Source organism: Kwoniella bestiolae, chromosome 1 (genome assembly GCF_000512585.2).
Source record: "Kwoniella bestiolae CBS 10118 chromosome 1, complete sequence".
NCBI classification, from domain to species: Eukaryota; Fungi; Basidiomycota; class Tremellomycetes; order Tremellales; family Cryptococcaceae; genus Kwoniella; species Kwoniella bestiolae.
The window spans coordinates 2,567,572-2,589,859 of record NC_089241.1 but is presented as its reverse complement, the minus strand read 5'-3'; the positions used below and the strand labels follow the sequence as shown (position 1 = coordinate 2,589,859).

At 47.5% G+C, this 22,288-nt stretch overlaps 7 protein-coding genes across 7 annotated transcripts; 3 read left to right on the top strand and 4 right to left on the bottom strand.

Moving 5' to 3' along the window:
* Positions 1-3,215: 3,215 nt before the first annotated feature.
* On the top strand, positions 3,216-4,178 carry I302_100979 (uncharacterized protein; the record flags this gene model as incomplete). Its single annotated transcript, XM_019190991.1, has 1 exon — positions 3,216-4,178. The coding sequence occupies one exon, from the start codon at positions 3,216-3,218 to the stop codon at positions 4,176-4,178; it is 963 nt and encodes a 320-aa protein (XP_019047739.1).
* A 599-nt stretch (positions 4,179-4,777) lies between these two features.
* I302_100978 (uncharacterized protein) lies at positions 4,778-6,584 on the bottom strand (the record flags this gene model as incomplete). Its single annotated transcript, XM_019190990.1, has 3 exons — positions 4,778-5,254; positions 5,358-5,885; positions 6,012-6,584. The coding sequence occupies 3 exons, from the start codon at positions 6,582-6,584 to the stop codon at positions 4,778-4,780; spliced, it is 1,578 nt and encodes a 525-aa protein (XP_019047738.1).
* A 573-nt stretch (positions 6,585-7,157) lies between these two features.
* Positions 7,158-9,557, bottom strand: I302_100977 (uncharacterized protein; the record flags this gene model as incomplete). The annotated part of the gene is made up of 3 exons (XM_019190989.1): positions 7,158-8,139; positions 9,231-9,351; positions 9,446-9,557. 3 exons carry the CDS (start codon positions 9,555-9,557, stop codon positions 7,158-7,160), a joined length of 1,215 nt encoding a protein of 404 aa, XP_019047737.1.
* A 799-nt stretch (positions 9,558-10,356) lies between these two features.
* On the bottom strand, positions 10,357-11,960 carry I302_100976 (uncharacterized protein; the record flags this gene model as incomplete). The annotated part of the gene is made up of 6 exons (XM_019190988.1): positions 10,357-11,012; positions 11,092-11,211; positions 11,282-11,317; positions 11,385-11,501; positions 11,649-11,756; positions 11,831-11,960. The coding sequence occupies 6 exons, from the start codon at positions 11,958-11,960 to the stop codon at positions 10,357-10,359; spliced, it is 1,167 nt and encodes a 388-aa protein (XP_019047736.1).
* A 541-nt stretch (positions 11,961-12,501) lies between these two features.
* I302_100975 (uncharacterized protein) lies at positions 12,502-16,266 on the top strand (the record flags this gene model as incomplete). The annotated part of the gene is made up of 7 exons (XM_065869181.1): positions 12,502-13,033; positions 13,117-14,108; positions 14,165-14,258; positions 14,310-14,806; positions 14,931-15,286; positions 15,360-15,876; positions 15,988-16,266. 7 exons carry the CDS (start codon positions 12,502-12,504, stop codon positions 16,264-16,266), a joined length of 3,267 nt encoding a protein of 1,088 aa, XP_065725253.1.
* A 1,010-nt stretch (positions 16,267-17,276) lies between these two features.
* Positions 17,277-18,560, top strand: I302_100974 (uncharacterized protein; the record flags this gene model as incomplete). The annotated part of the gene is made up of 1 exon (XM_019190986.1): positions 17,277-18,560. The coding sequence occupies one exon, from the start codon at positions 17,277-17,279 to the stop codon at positions 18,558-18,560; it is 1,284 nt and encodes a 427-aa protein (XP_019047734.1).
* Positions 18,561-19,028: 468 nt separating this feature from the next.
* On the bottom strand, positions 19,029-21,695 carry I302_100973 (uncharacterized protein; the record flags this gene model as incomplete). The annotated part of the gene is made up of 8 exons (XM_019190985.1): positions 19,029-19,162; positions 19,287-19,404; positions 19,504-19,601; positions 19,689-19,854; positions 19,966-20,009; positions 20,145-21,064; positions 21,224-21,382; positions 21,490-21,695. The coding sequence occupies 8 exons, from the start codon at positions 21,693-21,695 to the stop codon at positions 19,029-19,031; spliced, it is 1,845 nt and encodes a 614-aa protein (XP_019047733.1).
* Between the last annotated feature and the right edge of the window lie 593 nt (positions 21,696-22,288).

Genomic DNA, 22,288 nt, shown 5'->3' with positions numbered 1-22,288 from the left:
GTTTGTTTTATCTTATCTTTCTTGGTAGGGTAGTGACTAGTGATTGTAAGAAGGGGAAGGGGAAGGGGGGCGAAGAAGGGGTTCCGACAAGGAGATTGTTGGTTTTATAGTAATATTATCGATGATGCCGATGATGAGAAGGTGAATGTGAGAATGAAAGTTCTCTCCTCCTCCTGATCAAAATCCAAAGGAAGGGTTGACAAGATGAGTGAGTTGTTGATGTTTGGATCTTCTTCCTCTCGACTTTGATGGTGTGTTGATGGCACCGGGACTGCGGGAGAGGAGAGAAAACGGTCAGTTGGATGATCAAAACACGATGAGAACCGGTAGTTTGGGTAGGGAGCTAAGGAATATAATCGGACGGATCATTATGATGCTTAAGCTTCTCCTCCTTGACACCTCGATCAATTAAACACATATCACCTCATGGTGATGAGTGATGATGAAGAGAGCATGCGGTACCATCCAAACGAATAAGAATTGGACCCTATCCCAGTGTATCATCTCCTCTTTGTCCAGACCTTGTTTCCAACATGCCCATCAATCAATGTCACGCCCTGATGCATTGGGTTCACCATCAAGAAACGCACAATCCATGACCCCCCCTTTTGCGTTTGCATTCTTTCTCCGACTTCTTACTCTTCGTTAGATCAGGGGGAAGAGGGACACCGTATCCAAGTGAGAGGGATGACCACCATGCACTTACCCAGATATCCAATATTCTAGTTTGAGATCTTAGTTCTCCGTCGAATGCTTTGTTGTACCTTTTCACCCAAGATCTGTATACGATCACTCGTAGGGATGATTATGTGTTACCGCCGTGGTTACCGAGTCGAGAATATGCGTCTTGTTACGATCAGTGCAAGGGGGAGGCTATGTACAGATATTGAAAGACCCGTCAGTCAAGTTTCAGGGAACAGCATAACGTTTTGTTATAGGTTGAGAGTGGGTGTTGAAACGATATTGGGAATATATATCATAGTATCACAACTCACCCTCTCCTTTCTGTCCTGTCTTTCGGGTGGGGACAATGGAGGGTGCTGATGAGTCGGTGAATGGGAAGGATGAGGTGTGCTGGGTACTCGTAATTATCGTATCAAGTGAAACACTGAAGATGAAATGATGAAAGGAGTAAGGAGTATGGTATCGGTATATCGTGTTATGGCTTTGAGGTTAAAGGGAGGTATCAATGATTTATCGGTGTGAAAGGAGGTGTACAAGTGAGTGGGGGTGGTTGATCAAATGAAACCAAGTCTGGATTTAGTCGACTCGCTTCTTGTTGTCGTTATCGTTGCTGTTGTTGTCCTTGTCGGCAATGATGATAATGCTCGCTGTGGAGAGTGAGAGTGAACAATGGACGATATAGGAAGTCGCACTCCCCTCTCCTCTTTGTTTCGTTGTCTTTCTTTTTTTTTTGGTGTTACTACAGTCGTAGTGCTTTTATGTCTGTTATCCTTGTGCCTGAAGCTGAAGCTGACCTGCACTCCTAAGCTAAAACTATATCAACTCTTTCTCACATCCGACAATCCCCTAGTGCGTTACTGTTGGGTCTAGGTCTATCTTCAAGGCAACAGAACGCAACTGCAGCCCATCACTCTATGCATATTCATCATCACATCATACCCAGCTCGCAGCCCTTCTGTTCTCCATCATCATCAGCATTGACCACCAGCAACTTTTTTTCCAGTGGTCAATCCCCGGCACAATAACATCACTGTTACCGTAGCCAACAACCCTAATTATTCTGTAATCAGGCACTCTGACATTGTAACCCCACGTTATGGGTGACGCCTCGACTCGTACTCTGTCAGGAAAGAAAACCCAAAACTCAAAACCCTCTTTTTCGTTTTTCTCCCCAATCCAAGGGAGTGGAGGTGCGATGGAGTGAGCGTGACGTAACCCAAAGCAATAGGTCAATTCTTTCTTTCTCCTTCTTTGGTGATTACAAAACTCGGTAAGAGACTGCTTGTTTCATCTTTCCGTCTTCATCTCGTGATGGAGATCATTTTCTCCATAAAACTCAAGATCGGACATAGACCGCACTCGCTTCCTTGGGCACTTCAAGCACATGTAAATGAATGTGAAAGTTATTCCACATCACACAGCCCTTAGCATGCGGCAAGTGTCCATCCATTCCAACAAAGAACAAGGAAGACATTTCGTCATTTTCGTTTTTTTTTTTTTTTTTTTTTTTTTTCGGTGGCGTCTTCGGTAATGTCTGATCAAGTTTGGTTTGTTATTCTGTTGTTTGCCCATGTCTTGCAGCGTTGATGCTCTGGCTCGAAAGAGATGATCGAACGTACAGTACTCTACTCATATATCAGATCTTATCGTGCCGAAGCGGCTTGTGGGGATCAAGTTACCTCTTTCTCAAGAAGCATAAAAGTACCGTATCAACCTTTACGCCTCTTATGTTATTTGTTCTTCTTCGCCCACGGTAGCATGCGATACTGTATTCAAAACTCGCTTAGATCTCGTACAATGTAATAGTTACAAAGTTCACATTACACGCTGAGGGCGGTAAATCCTTGCCTTGCGAAAGCATCAACAGCTATTTGCTCGTAATAAACATCATCTCACTTGCTCGGGCAGTGGCACTCGTATCGTAATCCACAGATGTATCGTCTTGAATGGTCAATACTGTTTTACCTAATAAAGCCTCGTTCGTATACATCCAGTCATCTCCAATACAATTGTTCCTAACTAGGATAGTACAGCTTCCTTCGAAGTTTTTCCCTTTCTCCCTATCATCTCGTAATTTCACTTGGACTGGACCATGGGGATGTTAACAAGTCCCATCGTGTCGATCGGATCGACGAACGTACCATCCAACGACCATGAGATCAGATGCCATGAACCTACAGTCCCTCAGGTGTCACGTTTACAATACGTCGTTCTGAGTCGCTGGCGGGGAAACGGAAGCGGAAAAAAGACAGCTCCCAATGTAAGCGGAAGAAAAAGACAGCTCTCTCTCTCCTTTGATCCTCGTCTCGTACTGTATACAGCAGACTGTTCGACTATACTGTAGTAATCACAAAGGATTCTTGCTACTTCGACTCGAATGCGATTCGACTCGAGTCAACTCGACGACTCGACACCGGGCTCCAAGCCACGAGTTATATATGTATGTCATGTTTTACTTGCTACTGTAGACAGTAAATTAGAGTGTTTACTCCTTGTCGCTTAAGCAAAGCACCTATAAGAATCACACCATCATGAAGCACAGTCCATCAACCTCGGTAACCTCGGTCCCATCATCTGACCAGGGTATGCCCACCGGTACCGTCGCTGGACAGTGGACGGTAAGTCATAAAAACCGCGACGAAACGTATGTGACCAACACTCTACCTTCCACTGTCGAGCGTCGAAGTGTCTACAAATACGAAGAGGATGCTGTCGGGGGAAAACGCGTCATATATGGTATCGGCGCGTTTGACAAGGCCACTGGGAATGACTATTGCTGGGAAGGGGATGAGAATCAATGGAAAGAGGCTCTATCTTCGGGCGGTGGTGATAATACTACTTCTTCGAACGCAACCGAGATGCTGAAACGTGCTGCCACAGATCTCAATATAAATGGAGATAAGTTGATTTCGGAGAAACGGGAGTTTGCCACCGATAAGGGTGAGAATGTCACCTGGTGGACTGAATGTAGTGCAGATGGGCCTGAGCAGGATACAAGGTACTGCTACGTGAAGAGAAGGGATGTTAAGATTGAAGGAGAAGATGTTGAAAAAGTGTTGTACAAGAACTTCAGTCTTTCCGAGCTTGAGCACGAGGCCGAGAGGAACGCCATTGCGTCTGAAATTTTCTCAAGGATGCAAGGCTTCGAGGCCTCAAGGTCTGATGGTTCTCACGATACCGCTACGATGAGAGGTAATGCGACCACCTCGAAGACTTGCTCCGATGCGGATGGGCGCATAGCTGGAACCAAATATAACTCCAAGCAGTCCAACAAGTCAGTGGGGGAATCGCAAAGGAATCCGAGGATATGGAGCGACACAATTTTAAAGGCGTATGAACTTCTTAAAAGGGGAGATCCGACCGGTAGAAATCGACTGTGTGGCCACCAGACGCAGACCACCTCTTGCAGTAGCGAAAGTAACGCCGATCGTTCCAGGTGTACCGACGGACCTACTAGCAGGCACACACGGGGAGCCACACAAATTACGGTGTAATGGGTCAAACAGAACGAGTTGCCCTCTTCCATCATACCAATTGATGACTTGTCATTAATATTTCAGGATGAGGTTGACAACTCCCAGCAATGCTACCCACGAAATACATGTTGTTTACTCTCGCATATTTGTCATATCGTTTTTTACATCACACCTGCACTTCGTGTCTTCTTATAGTACATCACTGGACCCGATACACAGTGTCAAAGTGACCACACCGGCTTGGCCTCGCTCATCCTGCAAGAACCATGATATTTTAAACAAATGTTATACCATGCGGATGTATACCCATACCATATTTATTACAAATCCACAAACTCATAAGAACGCCTCTTCCCGTACTGTACATTGCACCATGGGATGAATATTATGCTTGGTGACGGTGTCCCTACAGCTCGCCTGGAACCTCAGTACGCAGGTCCCTTTTCAGGGCTTATTCTCGCACACGACGCTTGATCATGATTCACGGCTTACAGTCGCACAACGCCTTTGCGCGTGCATGGCAGGGGCTCCTTGTGGACAACTCGCAGAATGTTATACATCAGGTTAACTCAAACAATTCTCTACATTTCTTGCGGATCGTCACTCAGATGGTACATCTATTCGGCAACCCACTGATAGCTTGCCTGAATCTTCTCCGGTCTATCTTTCCCCAAATGCGCATCCAGAATATGTCTGACATCCTGAAAATCAATGATCATATCGTCTCTCGTATTTGGCGCAGGTTCGACGATGATGGTGGAGTAAGTTTGATTCAATATCGAAGACTCCTCGTAATTGATAAACTCGATTCTGGAAGTAGGAAGGAATTCAAGCAATAACGATTTCTGAGGTGACATGAATCGATGGTTCATCAGACCCCCGCCATGAGGACCGATGATAGCTGATACCCTGTTGGCCAATTGGTCAATCAACTTGTCCAGGTCGCGATACTGAGTTTCTTCGAATAGTTGTAAGGTCTCTCCTTTACCCCTTTCATCGAGAAACTCCTTGATATCGCTCAGGAGTTGTGCTTCGTTCACAACTCGACGACCACCGTTCATCGCTCCTCCGTGGGATCTGGACACGTATAAAACCTATAACATGCTATCAGCAATCTGCCAGCACACAGGCTCCATCTCATGGCATGAATGGTTTTTGATTGTGCCAGCAGTGTGCAGCGGGTTAATCAAGACTCACAATGTTCTTCTGGGAAGTATCAAACTCCTCGTCAGACATCGTCCAAGGTAGCTTGAGTATCTCCAAGGCTTTCCAACTCAGATACGGATGTACGAGTGGGGTTTTGCATGAGTAAATCAGTTTTTCCAGACTCAACAGCACCTGAGAGCTTGGATTATGTTTGATCTCGTTATCCTTTTCGTCGAACCCTAGCCTGCTCCATAATTGGGGCACAAGCCCTGATACTTTCCTTCCGGTCAGCACGATCTGCTTGACGGACGACGAAGACAGATGCGACGCTTGGGCGACGATGTGTGTGACCCTATCTAGGAAATGCTGGAAAGACCATGCGTCGGGTGAATTCACCAATAGATGGGATTCCGAGGTGGACAATCTCAGCTGTTGCTCAGTTGAAGATGTTGATATATCAATTGAGCGATTTCGAGGAGCCAGGGATAGAGCTCCAAGTCGCGCCAATGGACTCATACACGTCTCGGCGGCCCAGGTATCGAAGTTCGCTGGCGGTCTGAACTCCACATCGTGGATGACCTGGAACATCGCACTATCTGGTCAGCTGGACAGAATGCTGTGCAATTCATCGATGGTGGAGGTTTGGTGTCAGGGGGACGAAGATGATCCAGTGTCGATGAACTGGGCGAAGAAGGTATCACTCACAAAGTTCTGTCCGTGCTGGCTCTTATAAACGATGTAATCATCATCTTTCCTCATAGTAGCTCTCTCCTTTATCGATTCAACTGCTTTCATCCAGATCTTGCGATGTTCATCCCTGGCGAAAACGGGTAAGGGAAGCGCGAAATCGGGATAGATTAACTCCTCGGCGAACATTCTTTCTTCCAGCAAGTCGTTCCCGCCCATCACTGATCGTGATGCTCTCAGAGCTATGCATGGTGCATACCAGGAGGGGGTCGTTCTTGAGCAACTGGATAGCGAGAGAGGTGCCCATATTGAGGATGTCAGGAAATTATTGCTCCATATTGATTTCTCTAATCCGTCCTTGTATATTGACTCGATAGTCCCGTTCCCATCGGTAGCTTGGAAATATCCAAAGTAGGGCGAAATATCATTCACGGCAAATTGTATGTGACGATGCGCAGAGGTCGACGATATATATCCCAAGACTCCAGCTAATGGTAACATGATTAAGAGGATGACGGTCGTGATCCTTGACTTCTTGTAGAGATAGTATATCGACTTCCTGCCTTCTTTCGCCGTGAAGGATTCAGACATGGTATGGCGTCGATATCTGTTCTCATCGTAATGTTCGAGCGGGAGAAGTGATTCATCTGTCATAATTGGTACAACTGTCAGCTTGCGTATCCTCGATGTTCAGTGACCAGGTTTTTGGCATCCACACACCTTGATAACTCCGTTTCGTATATTGATGCTTACTCCTCAAAGTCCACATCTTGGAAATAATCTATGTTTCGCCCCTCGTGTTTTTTTTTTCTTCCTTTTCTTTCTTCTCTTCTTTTGCTGACTAATTCGAGGGACGGTTCGCGCTTTCCTGTCTGCCTTCAGATGAAGGATACAATGGATCTATGGGCGAACGAGATTATCTCCAATTCTAGTCAACTGGTGCATGAGTTCACAGTATACATATATACATATACATATGCAGACAAGACAAGACAAAAGGTTCATCAGACATTGTTTGATATGTATGGTGCGTGGCGATGCAACAAGACCAGCTGTGCCTGAGCGGTCTTGGTCTCTTCGGTAAAACCCGTCAGCTTGCAAAGCTTAAGGTTTCATCAACCCGGGTCCATGCCCTGAATCAACGAGATAGACTGCGGAACAACTCTAGAGGTCGTGTCGAACAGCCTGAGCCTGATAATAACCCCTCTCATACGCCCGTCTACTAGCTTCTCTTACCATCTCCTCGATCTTCCGTCCCTCCTCAAGAGAGATACTGCGATACAACCTCGGTTGAGCAGTCCCGCTCGAATTGAGATCGGGATGCAGCTGACTATCGCGATCATAAATTGGTGTGATGGACATGTCGAACCCCTCTGGTTGTTTCACTACCATCCCTTCTTCAAGAGCTGGGAAGGGCCCGTCAGATCGACCGGAATGGATATACGTCTTTACGTTTCCTGGGTCACTGATAATTGCTGATCGGAAGGCTTGTCTTCTCTTCGGATCATCATATCCTTTGGAGGTGGTCGTGGCGTCAGAGTCCGGCTGGGGAGCAAGGGTAGTTGGCGACGTGAATCTGAGGTCGCGGCCGATTTTTTGGTGAGTATTGCCAGCCGAAATTGCTGGGAGAGTTCGCAGAGTTGAAAGGATGGATCGCCTCGGTTGAGGTAAAGTCATTTGCGCTTGTGCTTGAGAATAGCGGGGTACACTTGTAGCATCCAGCTGTAATGACGGTTGTTCAAGCTCATATGTCCCCAATAGGACTTGCTGACCTGTCCCTGGAATTACCGCAGATGCTGTATCAGCACCCCGTGGGTAGAAATCTGGGACACCAGTGCCAGAGGCTTGGAAAGCGTCTGACCCTGTAACATAACGAGGCTTTGGGGCTTTGGAAGCAATCTTCAGTGGTATTGAGGTAGAAGATCGAGCTTGATCTTTCTTTGAAGGTTTTCCAGAACCACTTTTCTTCAGAACTTTGGATTGCGAACCAGAGCCTGAAGATGGTTTGGACTGTTTCTTCCTATATCTACCAAGGGTGCCCCCGGATGGAGCATGCTGACTCCCCTGAGAAGCACTTACCGAGTTTGTCGAAATTACAGAGGTCGATGGTATCTCGCGATGATTAGGATTAGGGTTAGTATAGTACCTTGATTCAAATCAGTGATGGATGGGCCATCGCGGCTGGAAGGCTTTCTTCAGCCCATGTGTTGATCCCTATACTGGCGTGAGGATCGTCTACAAAACAACCTCACATGAGCACATTCTCCTTGATATGAGTAGACTTGGGAGCTTACACTGGCCTGGGACCCAATAAACCTGCTGATCGATCATGAAACTGGATCTTTCGGGGTCTAGCTGTTCCTCGCTCAGTGCATGACCCGAGAGACTTTGCTGGGTGACGTTACTGTCCGCATTGAATTGACGTTCACCTTATGGGTCAAGGTGCGCATCAAAGTCGTTTTCGTTGCTTGTCATTTTCGAAGAGATTCATGGAAAAGGGGTTGAAGACAACGTTTTCAAGATAGAGAATTACGTTAGGAGAAGCGGTGGCGAGGCGGAGAGGCTCATTTGGCCTGAGGTAGCGGCGCATCTTGCACTAACCGAGATCGTGACTGAGTGAGAATCATGTACAGCAGAAGCAGTGACCGGCGAATCAAAGGAGTTCTTCCGTTCACGGGCCGTGTGACCTACTACAGCGATTTCCTCGTGGCGGCGGACTGGACCCTTTGTATGTGACTATCATTTGCCTAGACCCCAGAAGGAGCATTCAAGCTAAAGGCCAAGTAGTATCAGTCGTTAAGGCCCCAAAGCTCCCGCCTAGGGACTTTTGCTCTCTGGGAGGTCGAGAAGTTGCACACTGGAGGAGACGGTGTGGTACTTCTCGAACCAGAGGCGATGATAGCAACAAGTAGGCCGAGTTTGCATCGAGGTGTGATCTAGTTAGAGCTAGTCACCCGCGAGACAGAGATTCATCGTGGACTTCTCACGTCATGTAAGGTATTTCCCAGTCTTAGACCCTGACGCAATAGCCAAGTTTCAATGCAAGTGACATAGGATGTGATGCATACTGCACGATTCAGAAATGAGATGGGTACAGCCTGGAAGCTATATTAACGATAATCACTAAGGGATATAACAGTGTGACCGTGGTACAAGAGGATTCGCCACCATCAGATAGCAGGATCCGACAGACCGTGAACTCTCTTCAGCAAGCACTATGATCTCTTTCGTGTTCACCTGGCTTCGGTATCGGCATCTCCGACCGAAATGTGAGGTGCATTCGAAGAAGTGTGAGGCTCGGAATCAGCTGAGCGTGACGCCTCGGTGGATTGACTGGGTCTCGAAAGCCCGTCGGCGCCTATGACAACATCAGACTTGCCAGTCAGCAAGGCGGGCAATCCATCTTCACAGGCTTGGATTATCTGGTAATCTTGTATAGGAACTTCACTTACTACTCTTAGGTGAGATTTGAGGACTGTCTTCTCCCGATCGACGGAATTGATTCCAGTTTATATTACCTAGTGGTCCGTTGGTGGGGGACGAGGTAGAAGACGTTGTGGACATTGCAATTCAGGAGATACCCTTTAGGTCTGATGAAGAGATGGATTGATACGAACTTATAGCTAGACTTGAGTGTGCGGAAATCTCGCTTTTAAGTGTTCGGCTTGCACTCAGCCCTCCTCAAGCGAGAATCACTGTTTGCTGCTACAGTGGTTTCTGGTCATGGTCGCAGCACACGCAGAAGCGTATGAAGTCGGAAGACGCCATAACACTCCTTTCATCTCTCGACTCAGAATTGGAACCTCCCCTTTACCATCGTCTGGATATCAGAAGACTAATTGTTCGAGGTCTTGCCTGACTTTTGCCTTCGATGATGACGGCGCCGCTGTAGCGGGTATATGCCATGTCAGAGGTGAGAGGTATTTGTTGGTCTGTCCGAGATAGCTTGTCAGATGAAGAAGCAGAAGGCAATCTGTCCAGGCCTCGAGTCTAGACCGGGTCTCGCAGCGTCCACAATGGAGGGACATCTTCTGTCTCAGCTATTACATATAGACCAATCCGGCAGAAAAGCTCGCTAACGGGTCGTCTATGGGATTGAGTCAGATACACTGAACATGGTGTGCTGTAGAGCAAGCACAGCTCTGAGGAATGTCACAAAGATGGGTGTGACGTCGAGACAACTTTGGGGAAAAGTCTCGGAAATAGTCACGAATCAATGCATGGATGTGTATTGTATACACGGAGTACGCTACCGTAGATCCAACAGCATGTACTGAAATATCGAAATAGATTCGGAAAGCATGCCGCGAGATGGCTCAAAACTCGAAAACTTTCCGCACGGATTACAGCTTCTCAGTGTAGATCATGAAGATTTATCTTTGGGTGTACCAGCTTGGCTTCCCATCTCGAAGTAGACCTCATCGCCAGATTCCGGGCCCTCCGCGATGGAAGTGATGGAAGCAGCTGAAGAAACCAGACCAGGCTTGGGGACACCTGAAGCCCACGCTGTTACTGCATTTGGGCCTGCCACATCCGTAGCTGTGGTCGAAGGAAGCGACCCGGATCGGACACTCGATCCTGATCCTCTTTGGGATCTCTGGTATCCTCGTCTTCTGCCAACGCTTTTGGTAGTGCGAAGTCCTTTTGCCTGGTTGAAGATGTCTATCATTCGAGGGACATCGCCTGGTCTGACCAGTCCTCTAGTCAATGTTGCTCCATCGGGGTTATCATATTTGTACGATATACCAGCCCAATTGAGTGGCAATGGTTCATGCTCAGACCGATCGGGGAAAAGTCTGCTGTACTCTTCCTTCGAATTAGTGACGATGCTGTTAATCTCGGCTTGAAGCTTTAACCAATCAGGTTTTCTGTTTTCGGTGATCCTGAATTCGGGTGGACCGAAGAGGCTCCCACTAGGATCACTGTATGAGATAGTCAGAAAGTCCTTCTTTCTGCGTTTGCCGCCGGTTTGCGTGCTGTCCCAATTAGGCAGTGGACCGTAAGGATTGTATCGAAAAGCTGAAGTTACGAGGTCAGCGATTTCTCTTTATCCCGGCCTCTCCTTGAGTACAGTGCTGTTTTGTGCCCTAGCACTCACCAGCAGCAGGGTTATTGTCCGACAAGCTTGGCGCAAGTGGTCTTTGAGCCCCGATGCGAGATTGGTCCAAAACGGAGTATAGGAATGGGTGATCTTGTTGAAAAGTAGACATGGGTGGAACTGCGAAACGTGATTTAAGGATACCAACTGCTATATCTGATCGCCTGATCCCAAGTTGAACAAAGCTTACCGTAGCTTTGCCCAGGCGTCCGACCTGTAATTTGAGCTGATCGGGAAAGAAAGCGTGCTCAGTAAAGTGCTTTGGGCGAAGATCTGCAGAGATGAATACTCACCCCAGCTGGGGGGAATCGCTTGAGCTGGAGGTTGGTCAAACATCCTTGGTCGGGATGGAGCCATCAAGTTGGGCTGCGGACCAGATTGTGCTGAGAAAGCATACCAGCTTCCCGGCCCTGTCGCCATGCGATTGAGCCCTCCGCTATAATCAGCTGATAGCATTGAAGGACCTGAAGAGAGACACCCGCCTGTCGCGAAGACGCGGTATCCCGTCACCGCCATGTAAGCGCCCACTGTTTCACACTGCTTGAACAGGTACTTACCGCCTGAGTGGAGCGTTGAGTTTGGCATATTGGGATCCCGAAGAAGCGCATTATCCAACCTGCTTGCTTGTGTCCCCGGCGCGAAGACAAACGGATTGACCGGTCTCGCTACCGTGAGTGGCAGAGTTTGAGCATGCCGCGGTATGTATGGTGGAGGAGAAAGTCTAAGAAGATCTACTTACTTGACGAATGATAGGTGCTACCTTGATTTACTGTGGCGCTGGTTCGAGGGGCAATTTGGGACGGTCCAGAGTCTCGTGACAACTCTTCGTCTGCCTCTTCGGTCTGGGATTGATCACCTTGTCTGGGCATTTTATCGTTCACCGTCGATATGATGGGACAGATTTGAATGATATATCATGATCATCAATTTCCGAGAGGTCCAAGGTATATATACATGCAGGAGCAATGGTCTTCTAGAGGACAGTCGAGAAGTGGTTGAAAAAGGGTATTTCATGCAATCAAAGGTACGATCGAAGGTCGTCCTCTTCGCTTCTCGGAAAAACAGGGGAGGGTTTCGCGATTTTGAATCGAGTCGAATGTGGTTCTCAGCTTTGTGCAATATGTAACACATGTGCAATCCAGACAGTACTCTCCTAAATACTTACAGTGAAGAGGTTGGTTAACCAAATTACCGTTGCAACAGAGTGATCGAGTGCCACTCGCCACGTTTTGCTCACGTGCCACAAACAAACATACGCGTCATCTCATCATGTAATGTTGATGATCCAAAGATCAAAATCAAAAAGTCGCGTCAACTTTCATCTCTCATCCCATGTATTCATTCGTCCATCTCACATCAGCTCACTTACTGCTCGTAGACCCAGATGAACATCCACAGCGATAGAGAACCATGACCCAACGCAAACGACCAAAAAGGTCATTTACTCCACCCAAGACCACTTCCCTGAACTACACCCACTTCATCGTCGGTACCATCCTTCCTCCCACCCGTCTCACGGGGAAAATATCAATCGTATGGGGTAAGAACGTATCTTCGCAGGTAGATATACCAAGAGTATCATTCTCTATCAACCAAAAATACACCGTACCAGTGGGATATCAACCCAATGATTATGTGGTTGCTACCGATAAAGAACGGGTGGACAAGTATGAGATCAAGATTAATATATACCATTCGCAGTATAACAACAACACCAAAGATGAGCGGATGAAGAACGATATAGTGGAGATGAGCAGGGAGTGTAGGGAATGGACGACTTCATTAGATGGGAGGGAGATTATGGTTGATACGACGGGGATGGAAGTTGTCAAAAAGGGTAAAAGACCGGATGATGAGAAGGTTGATCTGGTCGAACTTGAGTTTATAGGTGAGAGGGAGATACGGTATGAGAACGGTAGGAAAGTCAAGAAGATCATGCCTGGTGAGTAAGATGCTGGTGTTTCGTTGAATAAAAGTGTGTATACTGTATACTGATGGCTGCTATGTGTGCTCGTACATACGTAGAGATCCCTAAACCATCTCAAGCCCCTGAGTGGTTCAACCTAGACAGCTCCGCACCAACCGTCTCATCACCCGTTCAACCAACTTCGCAACTTCCACTTCCACCTACAAACAACAACAACACTCCTACATCCAAGAACGGTGAATCATCAAAACTTAGACCGTTGACATCTTTCCATCCACCTGATCTCACCCGTCAACCCTCTAGATCATCCAGTTCATCACATACCTCTAATCTACCTCGTCCTGTCAAACGACCATCATCGGAGCAAGAGAAGGAGAGCAACAAGCGGGTAAAAGGTAACGAGGATAGTAGTGTAGAAGACTCAGAGAAGGAAAGGAGGAAAGAACCTAGAACAATCGTACAGCTTGGTCCTCCTGGATTCCAAGCCTTCATTGATACAGTAACTTCACCTGTATCTGCGTCAAGAAAGGATAAGGAACAACATCAACCCATCTCTCTCCCTCGAACTTCCAGCTCAACTGCACTCCCCATCGCCAATCAAGCTGGAACGAATCAACCTTTGGCAGAGGATAGCTCGCCAAATCCACCTCACCCTTCCCTTCAATCACCTGCCCAGATCACCCCACCGGTCGTACATACCGCCTCCCAACAATCAAATCAACAGCCCACCGACCCCGCCAAGCCCGCCATCCATACGTCCACTCCTGTCCCACCTGCCCATTCAACCCCTTCTGCTCCTGAAAACATGCCACCTTTCCGATCTCCCTCAATCTCAGTCGATCTCTTCAACCCCACTCACGCAACTACCAGTCCCTCCTACCCATCACGCAGACAATCCATACCTCCTATATCTCAGAGCAGTCCCTCGGCTTTCACACCTCGAGCAGAACGCGAGCGACTGTCGGCGGCTCGAAGAGAGGCGGAGGAACGTAGAAGGGGGGAGATACAGGCTGCGCAGGCGGAAAGTAGTCGAGCTGCTGAGGCGAGGGCGGAGGATGTGAAGGTTTTGGAGAGGCCTTTATTGACGAATGTGAGTGGGTATCGATCCTGAGAATGGGATTGTCTGACCGAAGATCAACCATTTAGGGAATGGAATATACCCCACTGAGATATCTACAGGACTCACGCGTATGTAATGTTCTGGGCGTAGTAGTACAATTCACGGAAGTGAAGCATCCCAGTAAGTTGGAGTACACCATGGATGGTTTTGTTGATTGACAACCTCTATCAGGGGACTACATGATGTCTGTTGTTCTGTGCGATCCCACTCGTCATGCGCGCGGCGATCCAGCGTTCAGCGAAGAGCTGGTGGTTACCATCTTCCGAGGGCAGGAGTCCGAGCTCCCGACGGACGTATCCATCGGCTCGGTGATACTGTTCAGAGGGGTCAAGGTGAAGATGTTCGGCAATAAGACCAAGGCTCAATCGTTTTCCAACTCTAACAGCACATGGGCTGTCTTGAAGAATGGGAAGGAGGTCAAGCATGAGAACCAGATAATGTATCCGCCTTTGAACACTGAGGAAGTGGATCGAATGGTTGGGTTGTTCAATTGGCACAGAGACTTGAATCGGATTGGACATGGTCATGCTTTTGGAATGGAGTCTTCCCCTGGACTGTCTCAATCGGACACACCATCTAGAAGGTCGTCTGTGGGTCCAGGAACATCCAGGGGCGATATCACTCTTGCTCAGGTGACGCCTGCGATCTTCTTTGACGCGGTGTTCAAGGTGAGCCGACTTGCCCCCATATGTTACTGTGACTGTTACTCTCGCCTCTGTTTTTGTTATCTCTTTGGAACGCTTGTTGATCTTGAATCGAGAAATGGCTGAGCTTTGCTTTGATCGTCTACAGATCATGCATGTCGTCAGGAACAACCACCGCAAACCAGTGTTGGAACTATACATATCCGACGGAACGATCTGCACCGAATATCCAATTAAGAATTACCACAACATCCAAATCGCCGGACTACCCAACGAAGCTGTATGGACACTTGCGATCCATGAATTGCCTGACATCCATGAATTACCCAAATTCGATGTTGGGAATATCCTCAAAGCGGAGAATGTGAGGAGTAAGTTGTATAATGGGGAAATGGAGTTGAGCTGGTCGGAATTACCTACTTCGGATCAAGCTAGACAGGGGTGGAGGAAACGCAAGTGTATTTTGGTGGATGGGGATGATAAGCGGGCCAAGGCTATTGAGAGGTGGGTTGTGTCTTTTCACGAGTAATTGATGTTGTGTTGATGCTGATTCAGAGATCTCTGTTATTTTTGTCAGACGGCTACGAACACTGAAAAGAGGCGATACGATTGATGAGCCGCAATCTTCCAATCGATTATTCTCAGTAGATACGTTCCCACCTGTTCAGCCAACGACACCTCAACGAGTCCCAGTTTCGAATGCCTCACACAGTAATACAACATATATGGAGAACACACAAACTACCAATCAACCAATCCGACCACCTCAGCTCGCCACGCACCTCCGAACGATCCATACAAACGAAATGGACCATCCCCTCTCTTCCATCTCTAATATACTTGACAATTCCACTGTCCCAAATAAATATCGGATAATCGCTCAAGTCAAGTCGATCATATCTCGCTCACCATCCGGCGATATCATCCAGGCATATTGTAAGCATTGTAAGATGTCGTTCAAGAATGATTGGACGTGGTGTTTGAGCTGTAATGATACGGAGGGGGAGTATGCAGAGTGGAAGTATAGGTTTTTGGTTGTTCTGGTGGATCAACGGGGGATGGAGTTGGTGGGTTTGGTGGGTGATGATGAGGCTGTGAGTGTGCATGGTCAATTGGGATTGCAGTTATTGGTACTCTATCGATGTGGATAGCATGATAAGGTTTCGTAGTTGCGTATTATAGCTGACAAGAGGCCTCCACTGCAGGCCGAGTTCCTCCCTCCCCTCCCACCCTGGTCAAACTCCACCAACCCCAACGATATTCGTAAATCCGAGAGAAGAAGGCACGAAATAACAGCTCATGTGTACAATACCCTACAAGGAGCAAAGATGGATGGGATAAGGACAAAACCATTCATCGAGATGAGTTTGGAGGTGTATCATGTGATCAAACCTTTTACTGGTGGCATAGATGAACAGGATGAGCAGCAGAAGGTCAAGGTGATTGTAGCTAGAATGTTTGGTATGAGGGGTAACAGTGTATAGGAGTTATGGTTGTAAATATATACATGTTTCGTTGTATTACCTCGTATATGTTATGTATGTGTATATAAGTTATCGGACCCGAAAGCCGCTCTCCTGCTATACCCCGCATCATCATCACATATAACGTTATCCAGATCTACCAGGACCGCAAGCTGTTACCGTTTACCCGGGTCGTAATGAGATCTTGGAGTGTGTAGTCGTCATTTGCAGTAAACTCTAATGGGTGATTACACTTGGTATGCACTCGAACATCTTGAATTAGAAATTGCTCTAATAACCGGTTGAGTGGTTGTAATGTCCAGGCGACGGATAATGGTATAACCGTGATGTACCGGTAACTTGATTGATTCGTTGGGGACATTTGGGGATATCTCGGGTATACTTGAGTATCATCGCATCAACATGAATTAGACGCACAGGCAATGAGGAAATGAGCGAATGATGGTATATGGTGAAATTTTGATATACGAGTATAGGAGCAGGAGCAGGGGAGATAACGTAGAGGGAAAGAAGAGCAAGGGGAGGGAAAGAATTTCGTTATCATCTTTACTTGTACTTGTTCATGCATTCTCATACTGTTGCTATCACTGTAATATCTCCACCTTCACTCCTTGTCATTCCAACATCCCTTATCCTATCGCTTCTCTTTTGCAGCTGGAATCATCTTCAAAGCGGTATTTGAATTTCAAGATAACTCCAACTCGGAATCAAGGGATAACCGGTGGGTAGGAGTGATTTTTTACTATCCTGTCATATATAGCGCAGCAGGTAAAGGCGAGCGAAGCTCAGAGCAAGTCGGACTGATGATGACCTGTTAAAGATACTTCATACATCTCGCGGTCTACTCTACTCTCCAATTACTGCAGAGTCCGACCCCGACCTCCATCGACAAAAAGGCAACAAACCACGACCCTCAGTCTGCTCTGCTCAGCCTCGCTCAGCTCATATTCCGGTCCATCCCCATCCGCAACCCAAACAGTAAATCCTCGCCTCTTCACCCAACACGAACAATGCCCACATCATCCCCCTCAACAACGACACTCCCCCGACCCAGATCATCACCATCTCTGCACACCGGCACCCACCACACTCAATCCCAAACAAACAAGATGAAACGAGATCTATCATTCACTCCCACCCCTCGAGCCGCACAACCACCGCCCATAATGGTAGCTCTAGCAGGATGGCCCGAACCCATCTACGTCTCGTCTCTAGCCTCAGCTGCAGGTGCAAGCGAACGAAGGGGAAGTACCGGTATGGGATTCGAACCTCTATCTTCTGGTCAGGTTTATGATGGTGTTGCCACATCCACCTCTTCCTCCCCAGCTATACCCATATCATTGATTAATGATTCCCACCTCCCTAATCCAAGTAAGAAGATCAAGTCGAGGCCTGGTACTCCTCCTCCACCTTCATCATCTACCATTTACCATACGATCCCATCATCATCACCACCAATTATGCCGACATCGACAACATCAACATCAAGTGAGACATCCCCAGTTTCAATGTCACCCGGATTAACCGGTCCCACTAATTCTAATTCCGATAAACCCATCATCCCAGCCTCTATCCAAAACAAGCTCAAACTCAAACCAAAAGTCAAAACCAATCCCATACCCAATATCGTACCCACTCCCATCACCGCACCCAACCTCTCAATCTTCGCCACAGTCTGTCCGCACCTTACCGACCCATCACTCGGTCCATGTCCTTTCAAATCCCATCCTCACGATGTGCGAAATATGTTCCCTCCTACTTCCCACTTATCTCCCACTTCCTCGTCTTCCCCCTTGGGTGTTTCTGTGTCTGTTGGATCGTCCTCCTCTCCTCCTCTGAGCGACGAAGCCCTCTCTTCCCCTGAGCTGGAGAAGACTTTGGAGAATAGGAATCCTCAGGGATTGACCAATTATTTCCCTATTCCCGGAGCTGGTGCCCCCAAACCACGTTCGAGGACTGTTGCTCGACTTAACCCCAAAGGATCTTCTTCTTCCTCATCGACCAGCAGTGGGAGTGGGAGTGGAAGTGGAAGGAAGAAAGGCTCGACATTCAATGATCCGCGGTACGGAGCGATCTTACATAAAGGTAGGGCTTTGCCTGTTGTACCTAGTTGGGATACCACACCTGTGAATAATGGGTTTCCTGTGAATGGTGCTGGTAAAGGGAAAGAGAAGGAGCGATTGGACGATACGATGGATGTGGATCACAAGGTCAAGGACGAGGAGGATGTGGTGAATTCCGGCGAACTTCAGAGTATCGGGAATGGAACTGGGGTGAAGATGGAGGTTGAGTGATGGGCGGTTTGGTCTTTCGTTTGATTCTTGGTTCTTGGATCTAGTTTCTTGGTTTATTGAATCCCACATTGTAGCATATTTTATCAAATCAAAATTACATGAGGATACGCCATAGTTAATCTGGCGATTTTACAGTTACGCTCTCCATCTTTTCATTTTACTCATTGTGATCTCATCATTGGAACTCCCATTTCATATACGGTAGATAGCGGTATATAGCACGAAGGTCTGGTATACGGGGAGATGTATATATATGTATATAATACCAATCTACTATCTATATGACCAAACCAAAGTCCGTCAATCTGGATATACGGTATTTGACCATCTCTACGGTTGGAGCGTTGACTACACTTCCTCATCCGACGATACACCTTCTGTCCTTCCCGCGAGACTGCAAGTACATCATAATCATCAGTGCCACTTCCTGAGTCAGCGGTTCATTTCAGACATGGCGTGGGCTATCACTCACACAGCCCTCCTCCTCTCCCTACTTATGTTCTCCCTCCTGAACCCAGCCCATATACTCAGAGCAAGCGCTATGAGCGTACCTATCGTGGATATCTTGAAGGCTGAGCCGTAGCATTCTTCGCCTACGATACCTGCGAGAGAACACGAGTCAGTCAGCGCTACACGAACGAGGCGACCGTATGTGGATATGGGTATAGAGATCCCCAAGCAGGATGGGATGACTGTGCAAGAAGATCGAGGTGACCATAAACGTACAATCATGTTTCCCATCATCCGGTATACCCCCACCATCCCTCTTCAAAAGACTTCTGATCATTTCCACTACGTCTCCTTCGGGCGTGTCGGTCCCATCTTCAGTCCCGATTCGTCCGAGCTGACAACTCACAACTATCAGTATATCACCCACGTCGTATTGTCTACAGTGATAATGTAAGATATCCGGTGATGTCAGACAAAGATAGCTAATACTCACGGTATGCGAGTCATACACTTTACCAAATAACAGGTTAAACGCATTCCCACCTATCACGGGAGCTACTGCTGTCCAACCCCAGTTCTGCGAGAAGTGTTCTATGGGTCATGATGCAGCATGATCAGCCGATTTCATCAATATCTCGAATCAAAACGACCGAGACAAGGGGTAAAACCGCTACCCACTCATTCCGAACCATTCCAATACCAGCATGGGCATAACGTTGAACAAAGCACCGTACGCCAAACCTAGTAGAGTCGAAACCATCCATAATGATTGTACTCTGGTCGTTTCTAGGGCTGATACTTGGGAGATGGTAAATAGGATGGCCACGATGGGAAGGAACCATATCTATGGATATAAGGGATTTGGGGTCAGCTTGTGCCAGATATATCCCTCCAAACTCTCTTGTTCGTCTGGTACCAATGGGGGATGTGGGTTCATGAAGAAAGCCACACTTACTCGTCTTATGCCGAATTGATTCTTGCCGAAATCAGATACGACGCCTGCGCATCAATGAACAATCAGCATCTCCCATGTTCTAAAGTAATGGAGAAGACCTCATCACGCCATCCATACCTCGAGAGATGATGTTCCATTCGTTTCGTTGCTCGACCATGAAGTCAAGCAGGCTTACTCACCCCCTATAATCCTTCCTCCGCAATTCCAAAGACTAACCAGCCCAACCTGCTTCGCCTGATACCCCGCGACTCTCTGCTTATCATACACCCTCTGACCCTCTCTTCCCAATGCCAGTGCGACCGTCCCGGCGTTGTTTATGTACATCAAACCCGTCCCACACAACAATGAAAGACATACAAAGAGTATCCAGAAATCTATTGATTTGAACAAGTCAAATGGCGTGTGTGAGAGAAGAGTAGGTGGGAGAGATACGATGGATGATGATCTGATGTGATTTGGTTTGGCTGAGGAAGAATGAGGGAGATGATCGTCGAAATGCGCATGATGTACTTGGGGGTGTCGTCCTCTCGAGACTGACATTGGGGATCTTGATCTGGTCAATTCCAAGCTACTTGTCCTAGACATCACTCCACCTTCCCCATCGGATTGATATTCAAATTCCTCCGCTGGATGATGTATCACCACTTTAGGTGTATTATCCTCCTCGTTCTCGCCCACTGCGTGATACTCGTTCATCTGATCTTGAGGAGGGACAGCCTTAATAATCAATCCACCAAGTAACATCGGTACCCCCGTCCCCACCGCCAATAACACCAGTAATCCCCCCGCATCGCCCTTGTATACCGCATTCCCCAGCGTCGAGAAGAGGAATGCGGATAGACCGAACCCTGCTAATACTGTACCGCTGGCGCTTGCTCGAGTGGAGTCGGGGAAAGACTTGGCCGTAGCGTTTACTGCTGATGTGAGACCTGATGAGCCGCCGCAGCCTGTTAGGAACATTGCTAGTTCCAGGATGAACAGGCGGATTTGCGAGACATCGTCGGAAGTGGATGAGGAACGGAGAGAGAGGGTACCGATATAGAAGGCGTGAACTGTTGAGTAGCCTATGAGACAGCATGTTCCGCCTATTAGGAGGGGTCTGTCGAAGAGTATGTGAGGTTAGCTTATTTCGAGCATGACTCCCTAATCAGGAGTCTTGCGATGAGGGATAGATGGCAAGTGACGTAGGGTTGGTGATGTCCTGAGGAAAATCATGCATATAGAGATCTATATATGCAGAGAAGAAGCCCAAACTCACATTCTCTGACCCCTGGAATCTACCAATTTGCCCCACAGCGGTCCCGTGAGATATACACCCAGATTACCAGCCAGACCTATCAGATTGCCTATCGTGGAGGATACCACCAGCTTGGTGGCCAGTTGAGGTGCATAGGCCGAGTAGACGTAGTTACTTCCACTAGACGACAGCTTGATTAGCTTGACCACCGTGAGAAGCGAATAACATGCCGAGGCATGATCATGGCAAGATGCAATTTAGATGGAACAAGCATTAAGATCACTCACCTAGCCAGACCCACAATCACACACATGATAAAAACCCCTAACCTCTTTCTCTGCGTATCATCCCATTCGTCCGAGAAGGGGTATAACGTCTTCCAACTGATCCTCATGCTCGATGGCCCACCGTGTGATTCTGATCCATCTGAATGGGAGAATAATCGAGTACGCGATGATATCCGTGCTCTGGTGGGTGGGCGAGTGCTGGTCATGGTGTTGATGATCGGATTGGTATCAGGTGATATAGGTTCGCAATGCAGTATATATGTTGGGGGGATTGGTTGTGCAGTGTAGTATGATGATGATCTATCGTCGTGATTCGTGGATATTGTTGGGTATCGAAGCCAAAGCAGAGCCAAAGGGGAATTAATCACACAACGACAAAGGGATCCTGTCCGTCCTGTCTTATCTTGATCTAGCTGATCTTCAGTAAGATCTGATGACCTTTTGACTCTGTCCTCTGTCGCTTGATGGTCAAGTAGCCTGGAGAATCGAGGCGATATGAGCTTGGATGGGCATGTATTGTATTGATGAATGAGCAAAGAATAGATAGTAGACACGTAGATACAGTCGACAATCCACAATCCACAATCACGCTATCTACTAAGAATACTAACCCACCATTCATCGGATATGACCGATCACGACCAAACAGCATCGATAACCCAATGAACAATTACCCATATATCATGAGACATTCATTACATTACATTCACAAAGATCCCTTCTCGTAGCCAGTTTACCCCGAAAGAACGACCTGCACCAGACGATGAGCCAGCGTAATGTATTTGTATGTATATGCATC